The sequence below is a fragment of the Rhododendron vialii genome, chromosome 10a (assembly GCF_030253575.1).
Source record: "Rhododendron vialii isolate Sample 1 chromosome 10a, ASM3025357v1".
Classification (NCBI taxonomy): Eukaryota; Viridiplantae; Streptophyta; class Magnoliopsida; order Ericales; family Ericaceae; genus Rhododendron; species Rhododendron vialii.
Genome location: NC_080566.1, coordinates 13,216,735 through 13,240,633, shown reverse-complemented (window position 1 = coordinate 13,240,633; position 23,899 = coordinate 13,216,735). Strand labels below are relative to the sequence as shown.

General features: G+C 39.1%; 1 protein-coding gene and 1 pseudogene across 1 annotated transcript; both read right to left on the bottom strand.

Annotated features, from left to right (window-relative positions):
- Positions 1 to 578: 578 nt before the first annotated feature.
- Positions 579 to 2,764, bottom strand: LOC131304173 (uncharacterized). Its single transcript, XM_058331305.1, has 2 exons — positions 2,504 to 2,764; positions 579 to 2,243 (listed from the first exon to the last, which is right to left on the bottom strand). Exon 2 carries the CDS (start codon positions 2,049 to 2,051, stop codon positions 1,002 to 1,004), a length of 1,050 nt encoding a protein of 349 aa, XP_058187288.1. The 5' UTR covers positions 2,052 to 2,243; positions 2,504 to 2,764; the 3' UTR covers positions 579 to 1,001.
- Positions 2,765 to 18,700: 15,936 nt separating this feature from the next.
- LOC131303869 (short-chain dehydrogenase TIC 32, chloroplastic-like) lies at positions 18,701 to 20,863 on the bottom strand (annotated as a pseudogene).
- Between the last annotated feature and the right edge of the window lie 3,036 nt (positions 20,864 to 23,899).

The window sequence follows — 23,899 nt, the reverse complement described above, 5'->3', positions numbered from 1 at the left end:
TGGAAACCACAAACAGCACAAGAAATTAGTATTCCATCATTTGTTCAATCAAACAACTAACGGCCCCACACTTAATGTTGATTTCCACCTTCAAATGCTCATGGAATGAAAAGAATTTTAATCTAATGTTTCCCAGTTCATGAAATACTACTGTCAGCTGCAGTGACAACTGTTACATGGAACAAAGCCATGCAAACTCACTTCGTTGAACCATTACCATAAAGCAGTGATGAAAGTCATACTAGAGCAGATGGAGCAAAAACAGATACTGAATACTGATTACTGATTACAGACACTGTGGTACTTAAACTAAGAACACAAAACAATAATACACACTCCAAAATCACACATTGTGTCAATCGTAATAACACCCATACCACATAAAAAGTAACGTGCATATTATAACGCCGTACAGCTGAGGCAAGCCAGTCAAATGGGTAGACATAGTGATAAAGAAGAAGCCAAAGCCAAAGCCAAAGATAGCAGACATAGACCAAAGCAATTACAGAATGGGAGTAGGAGACACTTCAGCTTTTCACAAGGTCAATCCATGTCCATCCAACATTGCAGAAAGTATGTTACGGCAGCGCTTGACAAGAGTGCTTTATTAAAAGCTCAATGGAAAATGACAAAACAGACATCAATTGAACCACAATAGGTAGGGCACCCCAAAGACAAACTTGAGATAAAACAATGAGCTGAAGACACTAAAGATATCAGTTGACATTGGCTACTGAACTCAGCTACTCTTAGTAGCTAGACATTGCAAGTGTGTGTATATCTATACTTTACCACCTCAAGGAATAATCAGCACCGAGATTTATTTACAACCCAATCACTTTGACCCGAACTTCTCCATAGCTTAAGCCCTTCAGCATCAGTTATAAAATCTACTTGCTTAAAAGCACTGTTAGAATGGACTCTACAATCAAAACAACACACCCCACTGAGATGAAGCTAATGTACAATCCCACCAAAATCACGCGGCAATGAATCTGAACTCATTCTTGATCTGCTGCACGCAAGCAAACCTTCTCAAGTTGTATAGGCCAATCTTCTCCAAGCCTCCTGGGATTTGACTCAATTGCAACTCGAAAGTCCAACAAGGATGCCAAAATAGGTCTGTTTGCTTCATGTACATATCCCATGGGCCTCATCCCATTCAAACCAAACATTACCTGATTACACACTTCACTTGAATTCTTCTTCCTAGACCTTGAACTGGCTAATTCTAAAGCCGGCTTCATTAATCTCTTAAGGTAAACATCCAGACTGCTGTTTAACAGGTTAACACAGTCCAGTGAAATTTTCAAGCCCTCGGTCTCCAACTTCTGCTCCAATCTGGTCTTTAGAGACCTTGTATCTGGAAGCTCACTGCTACACTGGCAAGAGTCAGAGTGAAAGCCAGTTCCTAATCCAGTGCGTAGCACTTTCCGTGTCTCTTTGCCCTTTACAGACATTCCAAGAGGAGCTCTCACAGGGCTTCTACTGTAAATACTTGGGCTTCCAGAAGCTTGCTCAACCTCTTCACCCTCTTCCACAGAGCTTCCCTCGGGTGGTGGCCTGCTACCCAAAGAAAGCAGTTCGGTGGCGCTTTGTTGTTCCTGAACTTTAGGACTATATGCCTTCCCATTAGGCCCGAGAGGACTGGGACGGTCCATAAACTTTCGATCACGAACATTTGGTGCTCTTCCCTTCCTCGGAGACCGAGGCGAAGAGTCCCTACAGAGTGAATGGAGACTACTTGTTTGATACCCATTTGGCAATTTTTCATTTAATGAACTGCCTGCTTTGCGTTCTTTCGGTGGAGGAATCTTAGCAACACATGCATTCTTCAGAACTGCTCGGATAAGTCGGTTATGAAGGAAGATATTCTCCCTCCCGATTGTAGCAATGCAGAGTCTGTCAAACTCTGATTTGCTAATCTTAACACTCAAGAACCGGCTCAAGAGGTAAAAGTATTTGTCTGCTTTCTCATGCCCGATCTTCCTTTCGATATGAAATTTCAATTCTAAAGTGTCCACTCGGGAGGGACACAGATCCGCCGACATTTTTATTTATGAATAGTCTCACATTACCATCAAAGCTGAAGTTCTGAACCATCAAGTAAAGACCCCATCAACTTCAGAGAATCCATGTCCACTTTCAATCCAAAACCCTAATGTCTAATGCTTTCTCTCAGACAGCATACTTCCGTGAATAAACACCGAATCAACAGCTGTTTCAAATCGCACTATTCCATTCTGTACCCAAATCAACACAACCAGTGCAATAATTAGCCTCAAAACTAGAGGGGAAAAAAATCACTTTTTTTGTTTGATGAGTTAATGTGTTCACTTCATTTGATAACTCCTTGGATCTTAAACAAACTCCGAGTTACAAAACTTCAATTTCAGTCAAAACAGACACAGAAAACAATAAAACCAATCAGAATCCGAATTAGACTTGAAAATTCAAATTGCGAAAGGAAAGCTAATTGAACATGCAAGCTAATTGAACTAACCTGATTCATTAAAAAACGTAGCTGAATTGCTCGAGAAGTTCAATGAATTGTGCGATTGCCCAGTGACCGAGCTTGATTATAGTGTTGGGAGAGAGAAGGGGGAGGAGAGAGATTAGGGCTAGAACGGCAGTGAGGGTTTGGAAGGTTCTTGGAGGAGTCGTAAGGGGGTCAAAGACTCAAAGGGCACGTGCCTTTTTACGCGGTCGGAAGTCAAACGGGCGCTGGTTCTCCAATTATAGGAACCATGTTTGTATGTTCAGGGATTGTTCGGCAAAAAAATTAACCCTGGTTTATTGGCTTAACCTAGAAAAAGCCAAGGTCGGCACTCAGGGTGGGAAATGATGTTGACTGACTTTTTGATAGTTTTGACTCTTTCTCGTACTAACAAAATTACTATAATGCCCTTACACAACAATTGCAATACAATTGAATGTTTCTATTTTGTCCAAACAAAGGGAAACCCACATACCCATGAAAAAAAAATAAAAGAAACCCACCGACCCCACTCCCCATTTGGCTTATACACCAAATCAATTTTCATACACACATTAACGTTTCAGCAAATCAGCTGAAGGCCAACTAGAAGTTCATTGCCACTCACATTTCTTGCTTTGTCCGTACGCAATTTTGGTTATCCGGCTCTATTATCACGTCTTCGTAGTCTATGCAGTGCTCTCCTAATATTATTCCTCACATCATTCATTTCTAGAACGTTATCTTCGTCAACAATGTCGTCTCTTTCGTCCAATTTGTCCTCCAACTCCAAGTCCTCATCTGGCAAGTTCTCGAACGCATACTCATGGCCGAGCTTATAGGAGCGAAGAAGTTATCAAGTTCTTTATCCCTACAGATGTAATTATGAATTGCCATCGACGCCAACACAAGGTCCACCGTGTTGGCATTTCATACCACGGCATGAGGGCCAGGAAACCAAACCTATTTTTCCAAATGCCAAACGTCCTTTCAATGATACTTATAAGCGATGAGTGTGCCCTATTGAAGTGCTTTCTATCATCGCGAGGTCGTCGCTGCCCCCGTCTAAATTCAGCTTGGTGGTACCTAAACCTTTTGTAAGGAGCAAAAAAGCCCTGCCTGTTGGGATAACCAGCATCCACCAGGTAGTATTTTCATGTGCAAGTTGCACACCAACATTTTTAGAAATTGGAACAATGTAATATATAAAAAAGAATCATACAAAACTCCTATACGGCGTAAATGGAGCTAAATTATTACCTGTTTCTAGTTGAGGGAAACGATATCTTGGATTCAAGACACATCGCTTGAATATGCTATAATCGTGATAGATCCCCTCCCATCCAGCTGATACAAACACGAAAGTAAGGTCGAAATCGCAAACAGCCATTATATTTTGGGTGGCGTAACCCTTTCGTGAAAAGAACCTCTTCTCGTCTTCTTTTTTCTTGCATCTTATCATAACATGAGTCCCATTTATAGCCCCAATAAAATTTTCCTGCACCAATACAAAAAGTGTAAACCGATTCACTGACCCTCATTTTGTCCAAAGACACGCTATCCTAACATTACCCAAACACAATGAAACACGAAAGATAACTCACCTTGAATGGTTTATAGAAGTCACGTCTATCAAAGTACTCGTGAGTCTCATTTTGCCGTCTCGTTGGCTTTAACTTATTAGCAGTGAATTCTCTCCTCATGCATGCCAATATCTTGTGCACATGTCTGCTCATAGTGTCTCCTGAGTGCTGAAACCTCTCTAGTGTTCTCCAGTTGGAGTGGCCCCTAAGTAGATACATGAACATTGCAAAACTCTCGAAGCAGTCAACTCTATCAATTTTCAATCGAGAAGAACTCCAGCAATAGGTTCCTTGAAGTTCTTGGACTATTTTTACAAATGTGTCTTTGGACATGCAAAGCTCAAGTTGAAACCTCTCATCATGACTATTCATTAGGTCATGCAGATAAGCTTTACCTGACAAGGGGCACGTGTGGAACAGTAGCCTCTGCGGCCTACATAGGATTGGTATGGCATGCAACAATGCTACGGTCGCTAGGTCAACCAACAATTTGTCCTCTGCAATTTCGGCATAAACCTCATCGACCGGGATCGAGTACTCAGAGTCAATGTCATCGTCATCGTCAAACACATTGTTACTTGAACCAGCATTTCCATTGTTGTTGTTCATCCACTCCCAATTGTCATATCCGACCTGGGGCTTAGTTCCATGACCTATACTGTTGTGACTTTGCCGAAAGTCAGAAGATGCATGCAAGTGAGGTGAAGAATTATATTGCTCCACAAATTGTTGAACACGTGGAACATTATCACTTGGTCCTGCATCGCCTTGCCCGGTAGTGGCAACCTGTTCACACCCATGGCATGTTTGCATACCCCTCGCCATTTTGGTATAGTTCGTTCGATTGTTGGTGTGCTCTAGGATAATTAAAGTTGGGAAGTTCATTCCCTCCGTTCCCAAAGTTAAAGTTGAGATAATTTTCTGGGTAAACTCAAGTTTCCAATAACCTTGTAAAACTACCAATGTCAAATGTCCCCCTTCCAATGTCGTTTGCACTCTCAGAGTTCCCCCAACTTGGATTATCCATGACCCCTATGAACAAATACAATCCGTTATTGAAGAATAAAATTTCACTTTAACTGTTGTCATGAAATGATGGTACAATTTTAAAATTTTGGAAATACGATGATTTGCAGAAAAAAAATGCAAATTTGATCTAGCACACTTGCAAATGCCCGAGGAAAGTCATCAGTCCCAGAGCTTTATTCGTGCAAACTATTCGTGCATAAGGTATTTTGTTCATTTATAGCAAGCCAGCTATTTTTTCGCAAAAGAACTATTATCCCGCAAAACCAAAAGATCGAGTTAAAATATGGTAATTGCTACGCTACTCTAACCAGTCGAATGAGAAAGGCGAGTGGAAATGGAATTGATTTAAGAAAAACTGCTAGTTCCAATCTTGGCATCAAGACCGCTTTTTTTCACCTGAGGAAGGAGCTAAACAAGACATACTATAATTAACCTTTCGAATAGGCTACAGAATACATTTTTAACATTATGTTTGGAGACCTAACATCTTCATACGATTTTTTACACTATTGCCCATTACGAAAATAAAGGAATCGATTAGCATGTGATACTTTAACCATAACAAGAAAAATGTATACCGGGTTGAACGGAATTGAAAGGCCCAATTCCGATCTTGACCTCTACTGTTGACGATATCCGTGGATGTGTGGACTAATCTCCTCTGAAAATATATTACCAAACACAATTCATAATGATCCATCGAATGTAGCAAACCACGATTGTCACATATTCAAGCATACATAAAAATTCAACCATGATAGTATGGGATAACAGGACACAAAATCCTAATTTTTCAAGTCCAAAAACACCAACATGGAAAAAATATCAAACATATTGCCGCTACAAATTAAAAACAAACGCAGGTGCTAATGTTTCCAGTAATGAAATATTTAAATCTGATGGGGCAGGTGCCAAGGAGGGAGAGTCTCAGTTGGGTTGCCTTGTCCGCGTGATTGTGCTAACATTGCCTTTATATGTTCCCGTTGAGCGAAAGCAATCCTTTGTTCATCATTTCGCAAGCCATAGGACACATCCATCTTCATGGGATCACCAGACAAGTAATCAACAAGCCGCCAATAGACCAGGGGAACGGGTTCTTGTTGGAAATACTTCATTTGACCAAGGATCTTCATTATGTCCACCATGTTACATCCCTGCGTAATCACGGATCTGTACTGATTCTACCTCGAAATCATGTTCTCCAAAATGTTAGTCATGGACTACGAGAAAGCATCTGTCCCACTTGATGTGCTTCTCCGTTTCATTCCACTTGAGTTGCAATCGAGATATATGGGCATAGCTCTCGAGAAAGGGGGGGTGTTTGTACCATATTCAGATAAAGGGCAGTATCTTATTTCGGGTTGAGGGCAATGGGGGGTACTTGTTGTACCACGGTTCCAAAAAGGGGTAGTGGGTGTACCATGTTCATGTTGAGGGAAAGGTGGGGGACTTATTCCAAGATGTTGACGGAAAGGGGGGCTGTTTGTGGCAGCATGGTAAGGGAAAGAACGGGTGTTTGTGCCACCATGGTGAGGGACAAATGGGCTATTATGGTTGCCATATTGAGGGGAAAAAGGATTGGTTGTACCACCATATTAAGGGAAAAGGGGGTTGTTAGTACCTTGTTGATTGCAAAAGGGGGTCCCCTTACCATGTTCTGGGTTGTGCTTGTATTTCGCTACCAATTTTCTCTCTGTTTTCTAGTCCAACCGTATTGCCCTCACCATCTATATCAGTCAGGTCGTCATTGTTGGTAGCCAAAGCTCAACGATCATCTGCACCTATACCAAGCTCCCCCTCCGCTCCCGGAGTGCATTGCAGTGAGCCGATGGCTGTAACTTCTTCGAATACCCTTTGCATCAACTCTTCATGCTTCAACGGACGATCGCAAAACTTTACCACAGATTCATTTTGCTAGAGAGACACCAAAATAGAAATACATATAGCATGACATAGACAAGTTACACATAGAAAACATTTCTGTTTTCAATATAATGCAGTGGCAAAACGACAGTGGGAAACATGTAAACCATCACTATAATGCAGTGACAATTTTTTTAATGCATTGGCAAATAAAGCAATAAAAAGTTCAGCATAATGTAACTTCATGATAGAGTTCGCATAAGACATTCACACAACGAAAGTAAAAAATGCAATCTGAGAAGTTTAATTCTATGCTAAAACAAAAATGTTTAAGATAGAGTATGACCTGGTCAATGATTTCAATTTGTGGGTGAATAATATTGCATGCATTTTACCTTGTTTTTACAACTCCAGGTGAGATGACAAAACAAATGTAACAACCCTAATTTCTTATCAATAAAATTTTAAGTTTAATAAAAATTACTTTTACTTGATTGTCCTTTTATTTAATTAAATGAGTATTTATTTGATTAAACAAATCTTGTTTTAATAAATTTAGTTTTTTTAGGCCTTAATATATATTCATTCCCATACATGAAGAGAGAGAACCGAATGGGATTCTATCCCAAAGAACCAAATCACAATCAAAATATGGTGACGACTTTCGCTTCTGACGGAACCTGCTTCAAATTTAAGGGAGATCGACAGACTCCAAATTCAACGACAAGACAAACAAGGCGGCAGTACCAACTTTTCGGATGGCTAGCTAGCCTCAAGTTGGAAGAAACTGATCGAATGGAGTTGGGACTACCCTACATTGTTTGCGAGTATACAGACGTATTTCCTGAAGAACTTCTTGGGTTGCCACCACAACGAGAGCTAGATTTCACCATTGAACTCCAACCTGGAACTGCACCAATTTCCATAGCCCCATACAGAATGGCACCAACCGAGCTGAAAGAACTCAAGATTCAACTGCAAGACCTGTAAGAGAAAGGTTATATCTGGCCAAGCACATCGCCATGGGGAGCACCAGCCTTATTCGTGAAGAAAAAGGAAGGGACACTACGTCTTTGTATCGACTATAGACAGTTGAATCGGGTTACGATCAAGAATCGCTACCCTCTGCCTAGAATCGATGACCTGTTCGATCAATTGAGAAGAGCTACTTGTTTCTCAAAGATTGACCTTCGATCGGGATACCACCAATTGAGAATTTGGGATGAAGACATCACCAAGACTGCATTCAGAACCAGATACGGACACTATAAATTTGTAGTAATGCCGTTTGGACTCACCAATGCGCCAGCAGTATTCATGTGTCTCATGAACAAAATTTTTCAACCTTACTTGGATAGATTTGTGGTAGTGTTATAGATGACATACTGATATACTCAACCACGAAAGAAGAGCACGAAGAACACCTTAGAATCGTACTGCAAGTGCTTAGAGACAACCAACTCTATGCAAAGGCTAATAAGTGCGAGTTGTGGCTAGAAGTGGTTAAATTCCTAGGACACGTAGTGTCTAAAGACGGAATTGCAGTGGATGATAGCAAGCTGGAAGCCGTGCTAGATTGGAAGCGACCTACGACAGTGTTTGAAATTAAAAGCTTTTTGGGATTGGCTGGCTATTATCGACGATTTATTCAAGACTTCTCGATTCTTGCCAAACCAATGACAAGATTGACGCAAAAGGGAGTCAAGTTTGAATGGAGTGAAACTTGTGAGAAGACGTTTCAGGAATTGAAGAAAAGACTAACCAGTGCACCCATACTAATCATTCCAGAGCGGGATATAGGTTACACAATTTACTGGGACGCCTCTAAAGATGGTTTGGGTTGCGTCTTGATGCAAAATGGGAAGGTTGTTGCTTATGAATCACGTCAATTGAGACCGCATGAAAAGAATTACCCTACGCACAACCTAGAGTTGGCAGTAGTAGTCTTCGCTCTTAAGTCATGGCGTTATTATCTGTACGGCGAGCAATTTGAAGTTTTCACAAATCACAAGAGTATCAAGTATCTGTTCACACAGAAGGAGCTGAATATGAGACAAAGGAGATGGATGGAGTATCTTGAGGATTACAAATTCACTATGTCCTACCACCTGGGCCAAGCTAACATTGTAGCCGATGCTCTGAGTCGAAAGAGTCGAGAGCAGAAAGCTAAAGTGGCCATGAAAGAATGGAAGATGGTAGAAACACTCAACGAGTTCAACTTGCAAGCGTCATCAAGCAATGGACAAGCATGCTTATGCACTCTTATTGATGTACCTGCACTTCACCGTGAAATTCTACTTGCTCAAGGATTCGAACAGGACTGTGAGTTTATACGGTATCAGATTATTGCCGGTAAAGCACTTACTGGATGGACGATTCACACTGACAACAGCCTTAGATTCAAGGGTTTGACTTTTGTACCAAACATCGGCACCCTCCGAGAAGTTGTACTACGAGAATTTCATCACTCGAACTTTGCCGTTCATCCTGGGGGTACTAAGATGTACCATGATCTGCGAAGGATGTACTGGTGGGAGGGAATGAAGAAAGATGTAGCTAGCTTTGTATCAACCTGTTTGGTCTGTCAACAAGTCAAAGCTGAACATCGGAAGCCCGGAGGGGATCTTCAACCTTTACCGATACCGACGTGGAAGTGGGAGCATATTTCCATGGATTTTGTGACCGGCTTACCCAAGACGCCTAAATCTAACACAACTATTTGGGTAATAGTCGATCGTCTCACTAAATCTGCGCATTTCTTACCGGTAAAGATGACGAAGAACATGGAGACTTTAAGTTTACTCTACATCCAAGGAGTTGTATGCTTACATGCAGTACCAGTCTCTATCGTATCTGACCGTGATCCGAGATTCATATCCAAATTCTAGAAAGGATTGCAGAAAGCTTTGGGAACGGACATCCGACTCAGTACTACTTTTCACCCACAGACGGATGGACAGACAGAAATGATGATTCAGACTTTGGAGGACATGCTGAGGGCTTGTGCACTTGATTTCTCTAGAAACTGGGAACAACAGTTGTCTCTGATCGAATTTGCTTACAACAACAACTATCAGTCAAACATCGAGATGGCACCCTTTGAAGCTTTATACGGAAGACCCTGTCGCTCACCGATTTGTTGACTGATGCTGGAGAAGCCGGATTGATGGGACCAGATCTGGTAAGAAATACAACTGAAAAGATTAAGGTGATTCGACAGAAACTACTTACCGCCCAGAGTTGTCAGAAAAGTTACTCGGACAAGAGGAGCAGACCCTTATCTTTCAAGGTCGGCGATCATGTGTTCCTAAAAATCAAACCACGTCGGGGAGTTATTTGGTTTGGGAAAAAGGAAAAATTGTCTCCACGATATATTGGGCCATTTAATATTTTGGTGAGGATTGGGAATGTGGCTTACCATCTAGCACTGCCACCACAGCTGGATCAAGTTCACAACGTGTTTCACGTGTCGATACTTCGCAAGTACATTGCCCTTCCCACTCATGCCATCAATTGGGAGGATATCACCCTAAACGAGGACACTACTTTCGAGGAGCAAGCAGTAGAGATTCAAGATCATAGCGAAAAGAATATTCGAGGCAAAACGATCAAGTTGGTGCGAGTTTTATGGAGACATCAAGGAATTGAGGAATCTACCTGGGAACGAGAAGATACTATCCGAGAAAATTACCCGCATCTTTTTCCATCGTAGTTATGTACTTAATTTCGAGGACGAAATTTGTTAAGGGGGGTAGGTTATAACGACCCTAATTTCTTATCAATAAAATTTTAAGTTTAATAAAAAGTACTTTTACTTGATTGTCCTTTTATTTAATTAATTGAGTATTTATTTGATTGAACAAATATTGTTTTAATAAATTTAGATTTTTAGGCCTTAATATATATTCATACCCGTACATGGAGAGAGAGAACCAAATAGGATTCTATCCCAAAGAACCAAATCACATCTACACCAGCTCATCTCTTCCACAATATGTCTTCCTAGCCTTATGAGTAGTCTAGTAGAGAGAGGGTGATAAGCACCCGGTATTACAATATAGAGTGCGCTAGGTCCTTAGTTTAGTCTAAATTCATTGCTAATTTTGTTGTCTTTAAATTGCGTTTGCTCATAGAATTGTTAACCCTGTTTTGTAGGAAAATCACCTAACAGTGAGGCTTTAAAGCATAAAGCGTAACCAAGGCAAAGAAGGTGACCCGACGCCAAGGCAAGGCAAAGAAGACCAAAGCAAGGCAAAGCTCAGCGGCTGAAGTTAAGGCCTTCGTCATCGATGGGAGAATCCTCATTATATCGATGCCGAAGCAATTAGTAAAAGCTGTCTTAAGCTGCTCGGCATCAATGGAAGAAAATAGTTTACATCGATGCCGAGGCCTTTAGCACAGCATCCTAAGCCCTTCTGCAACGATGCCGAGGCTGTTAGGAGGATGATTTCAAAGCATCTCCTGAAGAATATTGGGGCGCGTACGAGGTAGAATAGATTTGATTACATCATTGTAGATCTAGATCTAGATTTGTTTTTGTTTTTGAATTGTTCTTCAATTTCCAGCTTTGAATCTTTATTTTCTGTCTTCATTAATTAGTTTTTGTTATTGTCATCTTCATTAAAGTTGTAGTGAATCTTCCGATCTACCGTTTAATCTAATTTTCTTCTAGTGTTGTTAATTCAATTATGTTAAGTAGATTTTTGCTTACTCATATCTCAATAGATATGTGTGAGTAGTTTTCCAAGGTTAGGTCATGGGGTGATTAGCACCTCATGGCTCAAGTAGAATCGCGTTTTTCACCATAAAGTTTAAACCTTTGGTTCGAGAATCGATGTGGGGTTCGGGTTTATTTGTCAAATCGCTAAGGTGTTAATCTCCTTGATCACGTGTAGGTAAGAGCATCGCCTACTTACCACACATGATGCTTGGAGCTCTGACGCACGAGGCATTTGCTAAATAAATTCTAGAGCTAGCTTGGTAATCGAACCATTCTATTTTCCGATTCGGGAACCTTGATTGTGTATCCTGAACCGCGTATTTGGGTGAGAAATGCAATTTAACTTGAGTCGTGAGTGTTAGCAATTCCTAGACCTAACCTGCCTTTTATCTTAGTTTATTCGCTTTTCAGTTTAGCCCTTTTTAATTTCCACTACACACATAAAACCAAGTTGGCTGTCTAAAAGCCGAAAGCCCTTGCTTGCATCTACAAATCCAGCAAAGTCATATTAATTATTCCCTTGGGTACGATCCCGGTCTTCCGGATTATCATGCTTCAACTGACGTTTTAAGCCTTACGCTTGGGGCATTATTCCATATATCGGAGCAAACGAAGCAGAGAGAGAGGGAAGGAGGGAGCAATTCGGATGAGAGGGAGAGAAAGAGTAAATACTTGAGATTTTCTCTACTCAGCAATCTAGTGCTTGTCCTCTTGAGTTGACAAGAGAGAGAGAGAGATTGGCAAAAATGGAAAAAGGAGAAGTTGGGATTTTATCCAAATTCCCATCAGTCATGCCTATGACAGCCTATAATGTGTATATATATATATATATATATATATATATATAGCTATTAAGAAGAGATAATGGAGGGAGAGATTTACCGAGAGAGGAGAGGGAGAAAGAGAGTAGATTGTCCATCAGTTTTTCTTTTCCACTTGTACTGCACCATCCTGCCACCCTATTAAACTAACTTGGTAGTAGCTTTCCGGGGCTAGGAATTTTTAAACTTGGAAAAATAAGAGTGTGTGTACCATGGAGAGAGAGAGAGAGAGAGAGAGAGAGAGAGAGAGACCGGATGAGGAGGAAAAATTGGGATTTTTATCTCATTATCTATCAGTAAGGACTATAGTCTATGACACCCTATGACCACCTATATGTAGATAGTAGCTTTTAGTCCAAGAGAGGGAGACCGGATGAGGGGGAGGAAAGAGAAGTCACAACACAACCTTATAAATACCCCTTCTTTCCATTAAAGGACCACCAACCCACTGCATACTTTTCCTCTTTTGAGACAAGAAAACTGTGAGAGATAGAAAGAAGAGAGTGAGAACCAAGACCCACTTTTCTTTTCTTTTCCAGTTAGTGTACTTTTTTTTTTGACTTTCATTCCCTAAGAAGAAAAACTAGGAGTCCGGTCAAACCAAGGCTTAAAGGAGACGTACCTTTTGCGACCCGATCCAACGCTTTCATAGTTAACCTACTACCGCCAAAAAGTAAGGTAGAAACCTCCAATCTACTTACCTAAGTATATCACCATTACAATTTTCGCTATAATAACAAGAATAGGCTTGTACAATTATTGCATGTAAAAAAAGAAAAGAGATAAAAGTATACTACCTGGGTATTAGCATGAAATATCTATAAGGAACTGTTCTTAGATTTGGTGTAAAGTAATTGTCGACTTGAAAGATATAAATTGGCAAAATGAGAAATTATAAAAAAAATGCTCCTGGAGATCTAGTGGAAACGTTTTTTTTTTTTAAGAAAGCATGATATAGGACGTGGGTACTGGAATTGGCTAATAAATATCCCTGCATGATAAAGTTGAAATGTTAAAAGTAAATAGTTCCAAAAGTTGGTCTTGAATACTTCTATGTTATGTAATGTTAGGAAATGCTTTTGATTGCTTTTATTATTTGTATCATCAGAAAATGCATGTAGTAGAGTAGGGATATTGCGTGATGTTTAACAAGCTTTGAAAGAATAATGTGTTCGCAAGAAAATGATGCATGTGTATGAGACACAAGAATCGAGAAAACGATATTCAAAAATGAAAAGAGCAAAAGAGAAATTTTGTCATGTATAAACTTGGGAGACTGGAACGGCGAAACCAGAGTTTGGGTGTGCATGTGTAAACCTGGGAGATCGGAACGGCGGAACCAGTGTTTAGGTGTGTATGAGTAAACTTGGAGACCGGAACGGTGGAACCAGAGTTTGTAAATGCATGGTCGACCGTCCTTCTGAAAGAGGGAGTAAATGGAACCAGTGCTAAAGGAAAAGAATTGGTAATAAGTAAAATTGACGTTTTGACACAGAGTACAATATACTATCCCGAACTCAACACTCGACATTTTTATTTGTATGATATCTCTAATTTTTGATTTGTTAAAGTTATGTTTGATGCCTTGTAAAATAGATATTATTTTTGATAAAGTATGGACATAGGGGTAGGAGTTAGCTACTGAGCTTAATAGCTCACGGTGTTACTTTTGTGACCCTGGCATTTTATGTCAGACTTAGAAGGTGAACAGGAGGCGTACTATAATCTGGAACAGTTTGGAGCAAAGCAAAATATTGTCGAAGAAGACAACCACCGCGAGGAGTAGAAATTTCCCGTAGTACCCCTCCCTATCCTTAATAAATGTAATCTTGATTTGAGAATAATTGGGGATGTAATGACTTATTATTCTACTTTTATTTATTAAATGTTAGAGTTTGAATAAAATATTTATAAATAATGTTCCCAAAAATTTGGGGCGTTACAGCAAATGACACTCTTAAAAGCCTGAAAATGCTGCAAAAGGTGAAATGGAAAACAAAAAATCAAGGCCAACACAGTAGACAAATCTATTGTCCGATTGCCTTGTTCCTCCTTTTACATAATGGTCCTGGAGCTAAAAATGGGGTAGGGTTCACTGTTTGGCATGTGAATTCTGATCCTTGAATACCATTATTGGTAAAAAAACATGTAAGGTATGGCAGAATTCACTGTTTGGCTTGTGAGCTCTAATCCTTGAATACCATTTTTTTGGTCAAAAACATATAAGGCATGGCAGAGTTCACTATTTGGCTTGTGAGCTCTGATCCTTCAATACCATTTTTTTGGTCAAAAACATGTAAGGCATGGCAGACTTCACTGTTGTTGTGTGAAGACTGAGCAAAAGTAGCATGCAATCAATGGTTTACCGTAAGGTAAAACAGAAAATAATTTGGCACCATTACTTTAATCAGCAAAAGAAAAGGAGAATTGGAGAAACCAGAAAAGGGAAAACATAAAACTTCTTCTTATAACATAGAGACCAACAAAACTATGCTAATTTAGATACGCTAGACTGTGGAAGAGAGGAGCTAGAACTTGCAAAATGAATATTTATCATTGAGAGATTTGTCTTTCTTTACGTTGCTTCACCTTAATTGTTAATTAAGTAAAAGTTATACTCCCTCCGTCCCTTTTTAAATGTCCTACTTCGTAACTCCAACTTATTAAAAAACATCATTATTATACCTTTCACATCAACTTTTTCCTCCACTTTCCCTACTTACCCATCATCATTACACTTTTTACTCCCTAACTTTTCAAAATGGAATCTACTTTTAGGGACAAAATAGACAATGTACCAACTTTTACCCACTAACTTTACCAAATGAACACTTATTAAGGGACAGCCCAAAATGGAATACTGGACTATAATAAAGGGACGGAGGGAGTAATATGTTGTCATGCACATATGTTATACAAGTAAAACATATAAAAAAACTTTTGGATTGGAGAAAAAGTGTTTAACCAAGTAAAAGTTCTAATTTGTTTGTCATGCACATATGTTATGCAAGAAAAATAAATGAATAAAAGCTTTTGGATTGGAGAAAGTGTTTACCACAATTAGGTTAGCCCAAAAATGGTCAGGTACTGTAAAAAATACCCATGACTAGATTCATACCTAGGCCCGTTGCACCTTTTCTCAAATCAACTAGTAATATCCATGCATGTCTATCCCGCTTTAAGAAGCCATACCGATTCTTACATTGCTTGAGATTGATCACTTCTCCAGTCCTAGCGCTGATCTCTGCAGCAATGTTCTACAACGAATTATTGGAAAGTTATGTCGTTCCCCTACCTTCAGCTTCAATCTCCTTTTATGGCTAGCTGTAAAAACAACCTTGTCATGTGTGAATCCCAATTAGCTCTTCCGGGTCTATATGTTCCGGGGGGCACAACCCCAAGGCAATGAGCGCCAGTTGGTGCTACCTTCTTCCCAAGGTTCATCCTCTTACAAGGGGACACCATGTCTTCACGTGTATTAAATGAAGCAAAAAATATAACAATCTTAGAGTTTACCATATGGTATAAATCCAATGTGGCCACAAAATTAAAAGTTACGGAAGATAGAAGGAGACATAAAACATCAAACAAGTATTAACTTTTTCCTACTATGCACCTTAAGTCATAAGTCGATTACATAAATTTACATAAGGCACATTACAAGTCAAAAGTCGATTACCAATATTAAAACAAAATGATTATGAGTCCAACTATGGAACTACGTCAACAAGTCAGGTTCATCTAGGTGAACTTAAGACATAGCAACAACACCTATAGCAATCATGACTGTCTAAAGTGTCCTCACTGAGTTGAGAATCTCCCGATTTTCAGCCCTGAGGTTTGCGATGTCAGCAATTAATGTAGGGATGACAATTGAAAGTTCGAAAGGAACACCATGTTTCTCATTTGGACGTGGAACATAAGTGTTGATCGGAAGAGACACGTCACACCACCCATTCCATTTTTTGCAAGGCTGGTTGTTGTAGTTGAATGTTAGGTTCAGTAAAAAGTATTTGTAGTAACTATATTTATGCTGAATTTGACAAGTTAAGGATGAATATATTATACGTACACTTACTGGGTTATTTGGACACTTAAAGTAACAACGGCCAGGATTCTCCAATGATCGCGAGGTTTTGACCACACAAGGTTCGGATCCACACCGACCACACACTCCCTGCATCGAACCAGAATTGGAGGACATGTTTGAAGCCATTGATTCTGAATTCTGTTGGCTCTAACATTTATACAGAAACAAAATTTATATAATTTTTAGATACTTCATTTTTTTTTTCTCTACACCCCTTTCGCATTTGATGAAACTACAAACACATCTAATGCTATAGTGTCATTTTAGCTACTACAACAAAAAAGGCTTGTTGGGGCAGTCAAAACTGCCTCAATAAGGGACCTGTTGGGGCAGTTTACCTATTGAGGCACTATGCCTTAGTGCCGCGTGTATCAATGCAGCTATAGATGTAATGCGGCACTTTTTATAGGGCACGTCATGGAGCTTCTAAATCTTTATGTCACTGCACTTTTAAGTGCCGCATAAAGTGTTTGAAGAGGCACACAAAACTACCACGTAAACATATGTATTAAGGCACTTCACAGAGCTGCTACAAAATGTTCATCGTGAACGCTTAACCATGGTTAATCATCTATAGAGGCATTTTAAGACGCTGCAATAGCTTCATTGATGATGCGCTTGGAATTGCCTCCATAGATTTCTTAATAGGGCACTTTTAACTACCCCAAAAAAAGTTTTTCTTTTAAAAAAAATTTACCATGCTAATTCAATCCCATACTACTCACCAATCATGTAACTACAATACCAGTTCATGTCAAACAAAATAGGCATAAGATTGCCTCAATTATGATGCCACGCATTTTTAAGTTCAAGCTAATATCGGCACATTAATGTAGGTGTTCTAACATCAATTATCATTGTAAGTGCTCAAAAAATGAGCTATACTTAGGGCTTGTTTGATAACCTAAATTCAGCACTTAAAACTGAATCAATTAAGTAATAAGTGATTCAGTAGGTTTGATAACTACATTTTACATTACTTAACAGATTAAGTACCACTTAAAATATAGGCTAAAAAGTTGAAAAAAATTAAGTAGCTTTAGGCTACTTAATTCTGACTGAATTTTTATGTACTTACATTCAACCACCACTCCACCACCACCACCACTCCACCACCACCACCACCACCACCACCACTACCATCACTACACCACCACCACCGCTCTTACCACCACCACCACTACCACCACCTACACCACTCCACCACCACCACCACATCACCACCATCAGCTCCACCACTCCACCACAACCACCACTACACTACACCACCACCACATCACCACCACTCCACCACAGCCACCACCACCACCACCACCACTGCTCCTACCACCACTCCACCACCATCATCACCACCACTCCACCACCGCCGCCACTCCACCACTACCATCACTACACCACCACCACGACTCCCATGTACCACTTCACCACCACCACCACCACCACCACCTCCGCCACCATCACCACCACCATCGCCACCACCACTCCACAACCACCACCACTCCTCAACCACCACCACCTCCACCACTCCTCCATCATTACCATAAGTATATTATGACTGTTGGTAAATTAAAAGAGAATTGGAACAAAGTTAATTCATCATTTTTTTAATTTAGTACTTAATATATTTATCAAACAGCTTTTCAGCTTTAAAATTTCAGCATTCAGCTTTCAGTACTTAATTTTTCAGCTTTCAGTTTCAGTTTTATTAAACATCCCCTTAATCTAATATCAAATTCCGCAATTATGGCATAAGATTGAGAGTACCTTATTAACAGTAGAAATGAAAGTCAAACAGTAAGAACTGAAAGTCTATGTACCTATTGTTTTCTTTTCGCCCATCAAACCAAGAGGAAGCAATGCCAATTCCAGTTCCATATATGTCATAACCTTTTGCAATAACTGATGACAAAGATCCTCTCCAATCGAGTAATAACCTTTTGCAATAACTGATGACAAAGATCCTTTCCAATCGAGTAATAACCTTTTGCAATAACTGATGACAAAGATCCTCTCCACAAACACCATCTTAATCCTTGAGTACCCGAATTGAACAAACAAGGGTATAAATAAGGAACTTCACTTACAAACACTACCAGGAACGCAAGAGCGACATGAAAAAGAAGAGCATACGCTAGCAATTAAGCTCTTTGGCATGCAACATGTTAGCAACCTTTGATTGTCCATAAGCATACATGCTATTGTACTGGAAAGCATATCAGTAAAACAAAGAAACCAACTTTTGTTGACTGGACTCTATGAAATTTAAAAAGCACCCCAATAATTGACAAACAAACGAGCTACTTCATTTTCATAAACACAACCCCAAAAAACTACGATACAGAATTAGACTGAATTCCATCAAACTGAATTCCACAGAATGCAAACTAATGACCTGCTAATGAGACATTAACAATCCTTCCTTCTTTGTGGCTTTGACGTGTTGTACTTTTCATGGTCTCCAACAAAGATTAGACAAAAGAAAATGACCTGTAAATGCAAAATAGAATTGCTTATATATGCAACAGTTCGCTTTATGCTATTTGCTGAGAGAGTAAGGGATGTTGTGAAAGTGAAAGATATTATAAAGAGAGAAGTAGAGAACAAGGCATGCATTCCAAGGATCTCTAAGAAAATTACCCTCAAAAGCAACAATATTTTTATCTATCTTTTGGCACCCCACCGGGAAAACATCAAATGATTAATGTAATTACCTAAATGATTTGTCCCAAACTGCAATTTTATTGTCTTGGGAAAGCATGAAAGGAGAAGCAAAAACTCCAGCATTGATACTGAAATAACAAAGAAAAAATCTCACTCTTTGTAAGAAAGTTTCAAAGTGACTTCTGAAATGTTCACAAGAAGTTATGTACTTCTTATTGCAAAAGGAAAATTTTAATATTGACTGCAAATGAGCATCACAAAATTCAATTGCATCTTCTTCTTTTTTCTTACATGAGGAGGTTCAAGGGAAGGCTCAAGGAATTGAACTCCGAAGAGAAATTCCTTGTAGATGCCATTGAATTGAGATCTAACTCCTTTACATCAATTTTAGCATTGGGGTTTTCCTCAAGTATAACTTCTCTCACTTTTCTGCCGCTATCTGTATTTCTAACTCCCATAACTACATGTACACCACGCAAAGCAAGGACAAGTGTAGTCACTTTGCCAACACCACTTGATGCACCTAAAAATTAAACTGGAATATAAGAACTGAGATAATATAAAAAAAATATGCCCAAATGTGACTAGGCTCTGAAGTGCACATCCAATGAAGTGATCCTTCCAGTCATGCCAACACAAGATTAGCATGATTGACAAACAATCTCAAAAATTGTTTGGTTGTTTCAGTTCGTTGCAAGTTCTTGTTTTATCACTCGTACCACCAGTAATACGAAGACCTACATAGACTTGTCCGATACTACCAAAGAAACAAAGAACTAAATAAATCTGAGATAAACAAAGAAATCTAAAACTATGTAGATAAGGACACAAAATCAGAAAACAAAATCAGCCGAATCATATGCAAGCCCAAATTTGTCATATTTCCTAGATGTTAAACTTCCTAGCCTTCAAATCCAATGCATTCAGTGGTTAACAACTGATTTTCACATGGAATCCGTGCAAACCAAAACACCAGTACTTTCATTCGCCAAATAGTAATCAATAAATAACTGTATAAGTCTTAAACTTTGATTACGTTTGGAAAATCCTCTTCTTGAAACCTCGCAAAGAAAAGATGAAGATGAAAAATAAAGAATAGAAATCAAACCTCGCAAAAACCATAGCTGGGGCTTTGAAAGCTCAACCATGAGGCCTCATAGTACCCTATACAGGATGATTCAACGAATTAGGGCTCCATCTGGCGACTGGCAAGTTAGGGCTCTAATTCGATTGAAGCGATTGAAAATAGAAAGGAAACAAATAAAGAGTTCAAACCTCGCAAAAAACATAGCTAGTGCTTTGAAACTGCAACCATGAAGCCTCTCAATTCCATGTGGAGAATGATGCGACCAGTTAGAGCTCCGATATGGTGAGTCGTGAAGTATTCAATTGTAACCACGACTGTATAGCTCCGTTCGAAATGATTGCAAACAGAGAGATCAATAAGATAGTGATAAAACGAATCAATCGAATGACTAGGGAAGATTTCGGTCCATAGAGGGAGTTTAGCGGTTGAGATAAGTTTCAATTGAGTGGGTAGACCATTTCAATCGATTGAAGATAGAGAAGGAAGAAAAAGGAGAGGGACGGTAGATGTAAAGGAGAAGGCGTTGGAGAGACAAAGAATGAACGAGGGAAAATTAAAAGGAAAAATCATAAGCGGCAAAGAAAAAATCAAAAGTCCCGCCATATGAGCAGTATAGTTTTTTGAGAAATGTTGTCGTACTAGATAACTTAAATGGGTTTGTATGGTCATGTGAAACGGTGCTCTACACTCGAATACTGCAGTGCATAGTTCGACACATCCCGCTCTTTACTCAAATATTATCCGAATTATTTATCTTGTAGAACTCATGAATTTCAATTTCCACGCAAAAGTTTAAATTGATCAGATGCGATCGACCACCTCAATGAAACACTTTTATATAGAAAAATAGACGAGTCTAATCATTTTTTGCATAAATAACTATTCCGATGATGTGGTTATGGGTGTTCGATAAACTTGATTTTGGGTATGAAATTATGAATGATCTACTCTATCATATTTAAAAGATAGACGGTTCGGATCGCAAAGAAATACCTCGGGCAATGTTTTAGTGGTGCATTATCAGACTTTAATTCCTCCGAACGTATTAAATATCTTTCAACCACGTGGTTTCCAATATTTGATGATCATTGATTTTGGTAACATTAATAGAATTGATAAGATGTGAAATCTTAACGGTTCAAATCGATCGTTACAACAATAGGCTCGTCAATGACTTTTAAAATCTATACGTTTAACTTACTTTGTAACTAGCATAGTCTTGTGCTGTAGTTGAACATATGGTAGCCACAGAACCAAGACACAATCATGATGATCAAGACCATTGATTTTGTTCTACTTGTTCATCAAATCATTCACGTGAATTTTTGGCTTGATCGGGATTAGAAAGCCACTTCATTGGGATACAAATTCATTAATAAAATGGCATTTTTTCGTTCGACCAAGTGCTTCATAGTGATATGAGATCAACTTCATTTTTGGTATGAACAATCTAATCCGTATTATATCGAAGATAGATGTTCCGATCTCAACGGAAATTTTCCAGATTTGTTGGATGTGAAAAAGTTAATCACAAAATCCCAGATTTTTTATTTGAGACCCTACAGAACAAATACTTGATGATGAGAGTTCTAGACACAAAATTTATTTATGACCCTATAGAATAATATGATCTTGGCACCGATTCAAATGGATTAAAAATTGAATCACTTAATTTTTTAATGTATAAATAAGAAATTAAGTGCACTAATTTTTAATCTGTTAAAATCAATAAAAATATCTTATTTTAGATTCAAAAAAACTATGAGCAGGGACAATCCGCAGGGACAAACGCATTTGGCCCCATTTGGAATTTCGCCCCTACTTATCCAAAAGTAATACTTACCGATATCCACTGGAGCTGATTTTTTACAGGGCCCCATAAAATAATATTCAAACATTTATGGATATTTTTTTAGATTTTTTCGGGATCCAAATGGGGCCAAATGCATTTGTCCCTGCGGATTGTCCCTGCGGAGTGTCCCTGCTCATAGCAGAGCTGTTTTAGATTGGTCACTTTTTGTGACACCCATTTGCAATTCAATCTACCGCCTAAATGGAAATCATCATCCCATTCAAAATTTTCAGATTTTTCTGCGACAAACTAAGAAGTGTCGCCCAAAATAAAATTTTCAGTGACATGAAACTTGTCGTTGGAAAAAATTATTGTCGCCAAATGTACCCTCCCAAAGACGCGCGCAAACTCAATTACGTCCAATACTTTCGGTGACAAAATTTGAGTTTCATGTCACCATTGGCAGTTCAGGAATTACGTGTCTTGATGTTTGTAGAAAAATGCCCTATTATACCAAGTTTTGAGGCACTCAAAACTGCCCTATTAGATTAACATTCAGAAAAATAAATAGGAAAGACGGGTGGTAACTTGGAATGCCCCATTAGGTTAAACAAATGCGGCACTTAGATAGGGAATGCCTCAAATCTCATTTTTGTTGTAGCATCACTCTCATAAGGAAAAAAATTTGGCAACTAATGTCAAATTTATTTTCTTTGAGTACTTTTTTGGAGTGAGACCCTCGTCCTTTGCCAAAACTTGCTAAATTACAAAATAATTAAAGAAACACCTAAGTTTGACATAATGGTTGCAACTTAAATATGAAAATATCTAATTTTTATATGCCAAATTATCACATAAGCCTTCAGACAAAATTTGACATTCCCATTTGTTAAGGCAAGATTCTAGATGCACCCTCAAACAAAATTTTAGGTTCTGTTTGCATGATTACTTTTGAAATCGATTTATAACCCAAAACAGAAAAAGAAAGAAAAAAAAAGTGCTGATTTGTCTAGCATTTTCCTTTCACATGGTCAAACTTCTCTAATATATAAAAAAAAACCCTCCGTTGCCACCAACAAGCATCTATTAAAAAAAAAAATTGCCACCAAGAAGCTTATCCAAAAAAAAGGAAAAAAAAAAACTATGTGTCAGAAACAAATATATTTGCAGAAATTATGCATAACAAACGAAGGTTTCACAGAGCGTCATTCTCACAGAAATACAAACAAACACAAACATTACATACATCAGCTCGGACGAGGGTTTGAGAACTCATTGTCGTGTGTTAAGAGAGGGGCGTAAGTTGGACGAATACAATCTGCCTCCGAAAAACTCGAAGGTGGAAGTTCTTGCTGCTGTGTAGGGTTCGCGATCGGAGGGGGTGATGCCGGAGGGGAACTTCCTACGTTTGACGGGATTCGAAGATGGACGGAGGAATTGCTGGGTGGAGGAGATGCCAGTTCTGTGGAGAGTCGGTGAGGAGGAGAAAAGGGTTTGGAGTGTTGTGTGGCTACGGTAAAGGATAGGGTTAGAGGGAGCTCAGATAAGAACTTTTGTTAGGGTATTTTAGTAATTTTTTCTTCTGCAAGGGGCCTACTGTGAGCTCCCCGACCGGTACGCTCGAGAGTCGCCACTCGGATTTTTGAGATGGATGATCCAAGAAATCAAGAGTTTGTTTAAGAGAAAAATGCTTTTGATCTAGCGAAAATGTTGAGACTTTTGGGTTTGGGAGCCAGGTTATGAGAGGGGAAGGTTTTGTTGAAAAAGCACCCCTCTC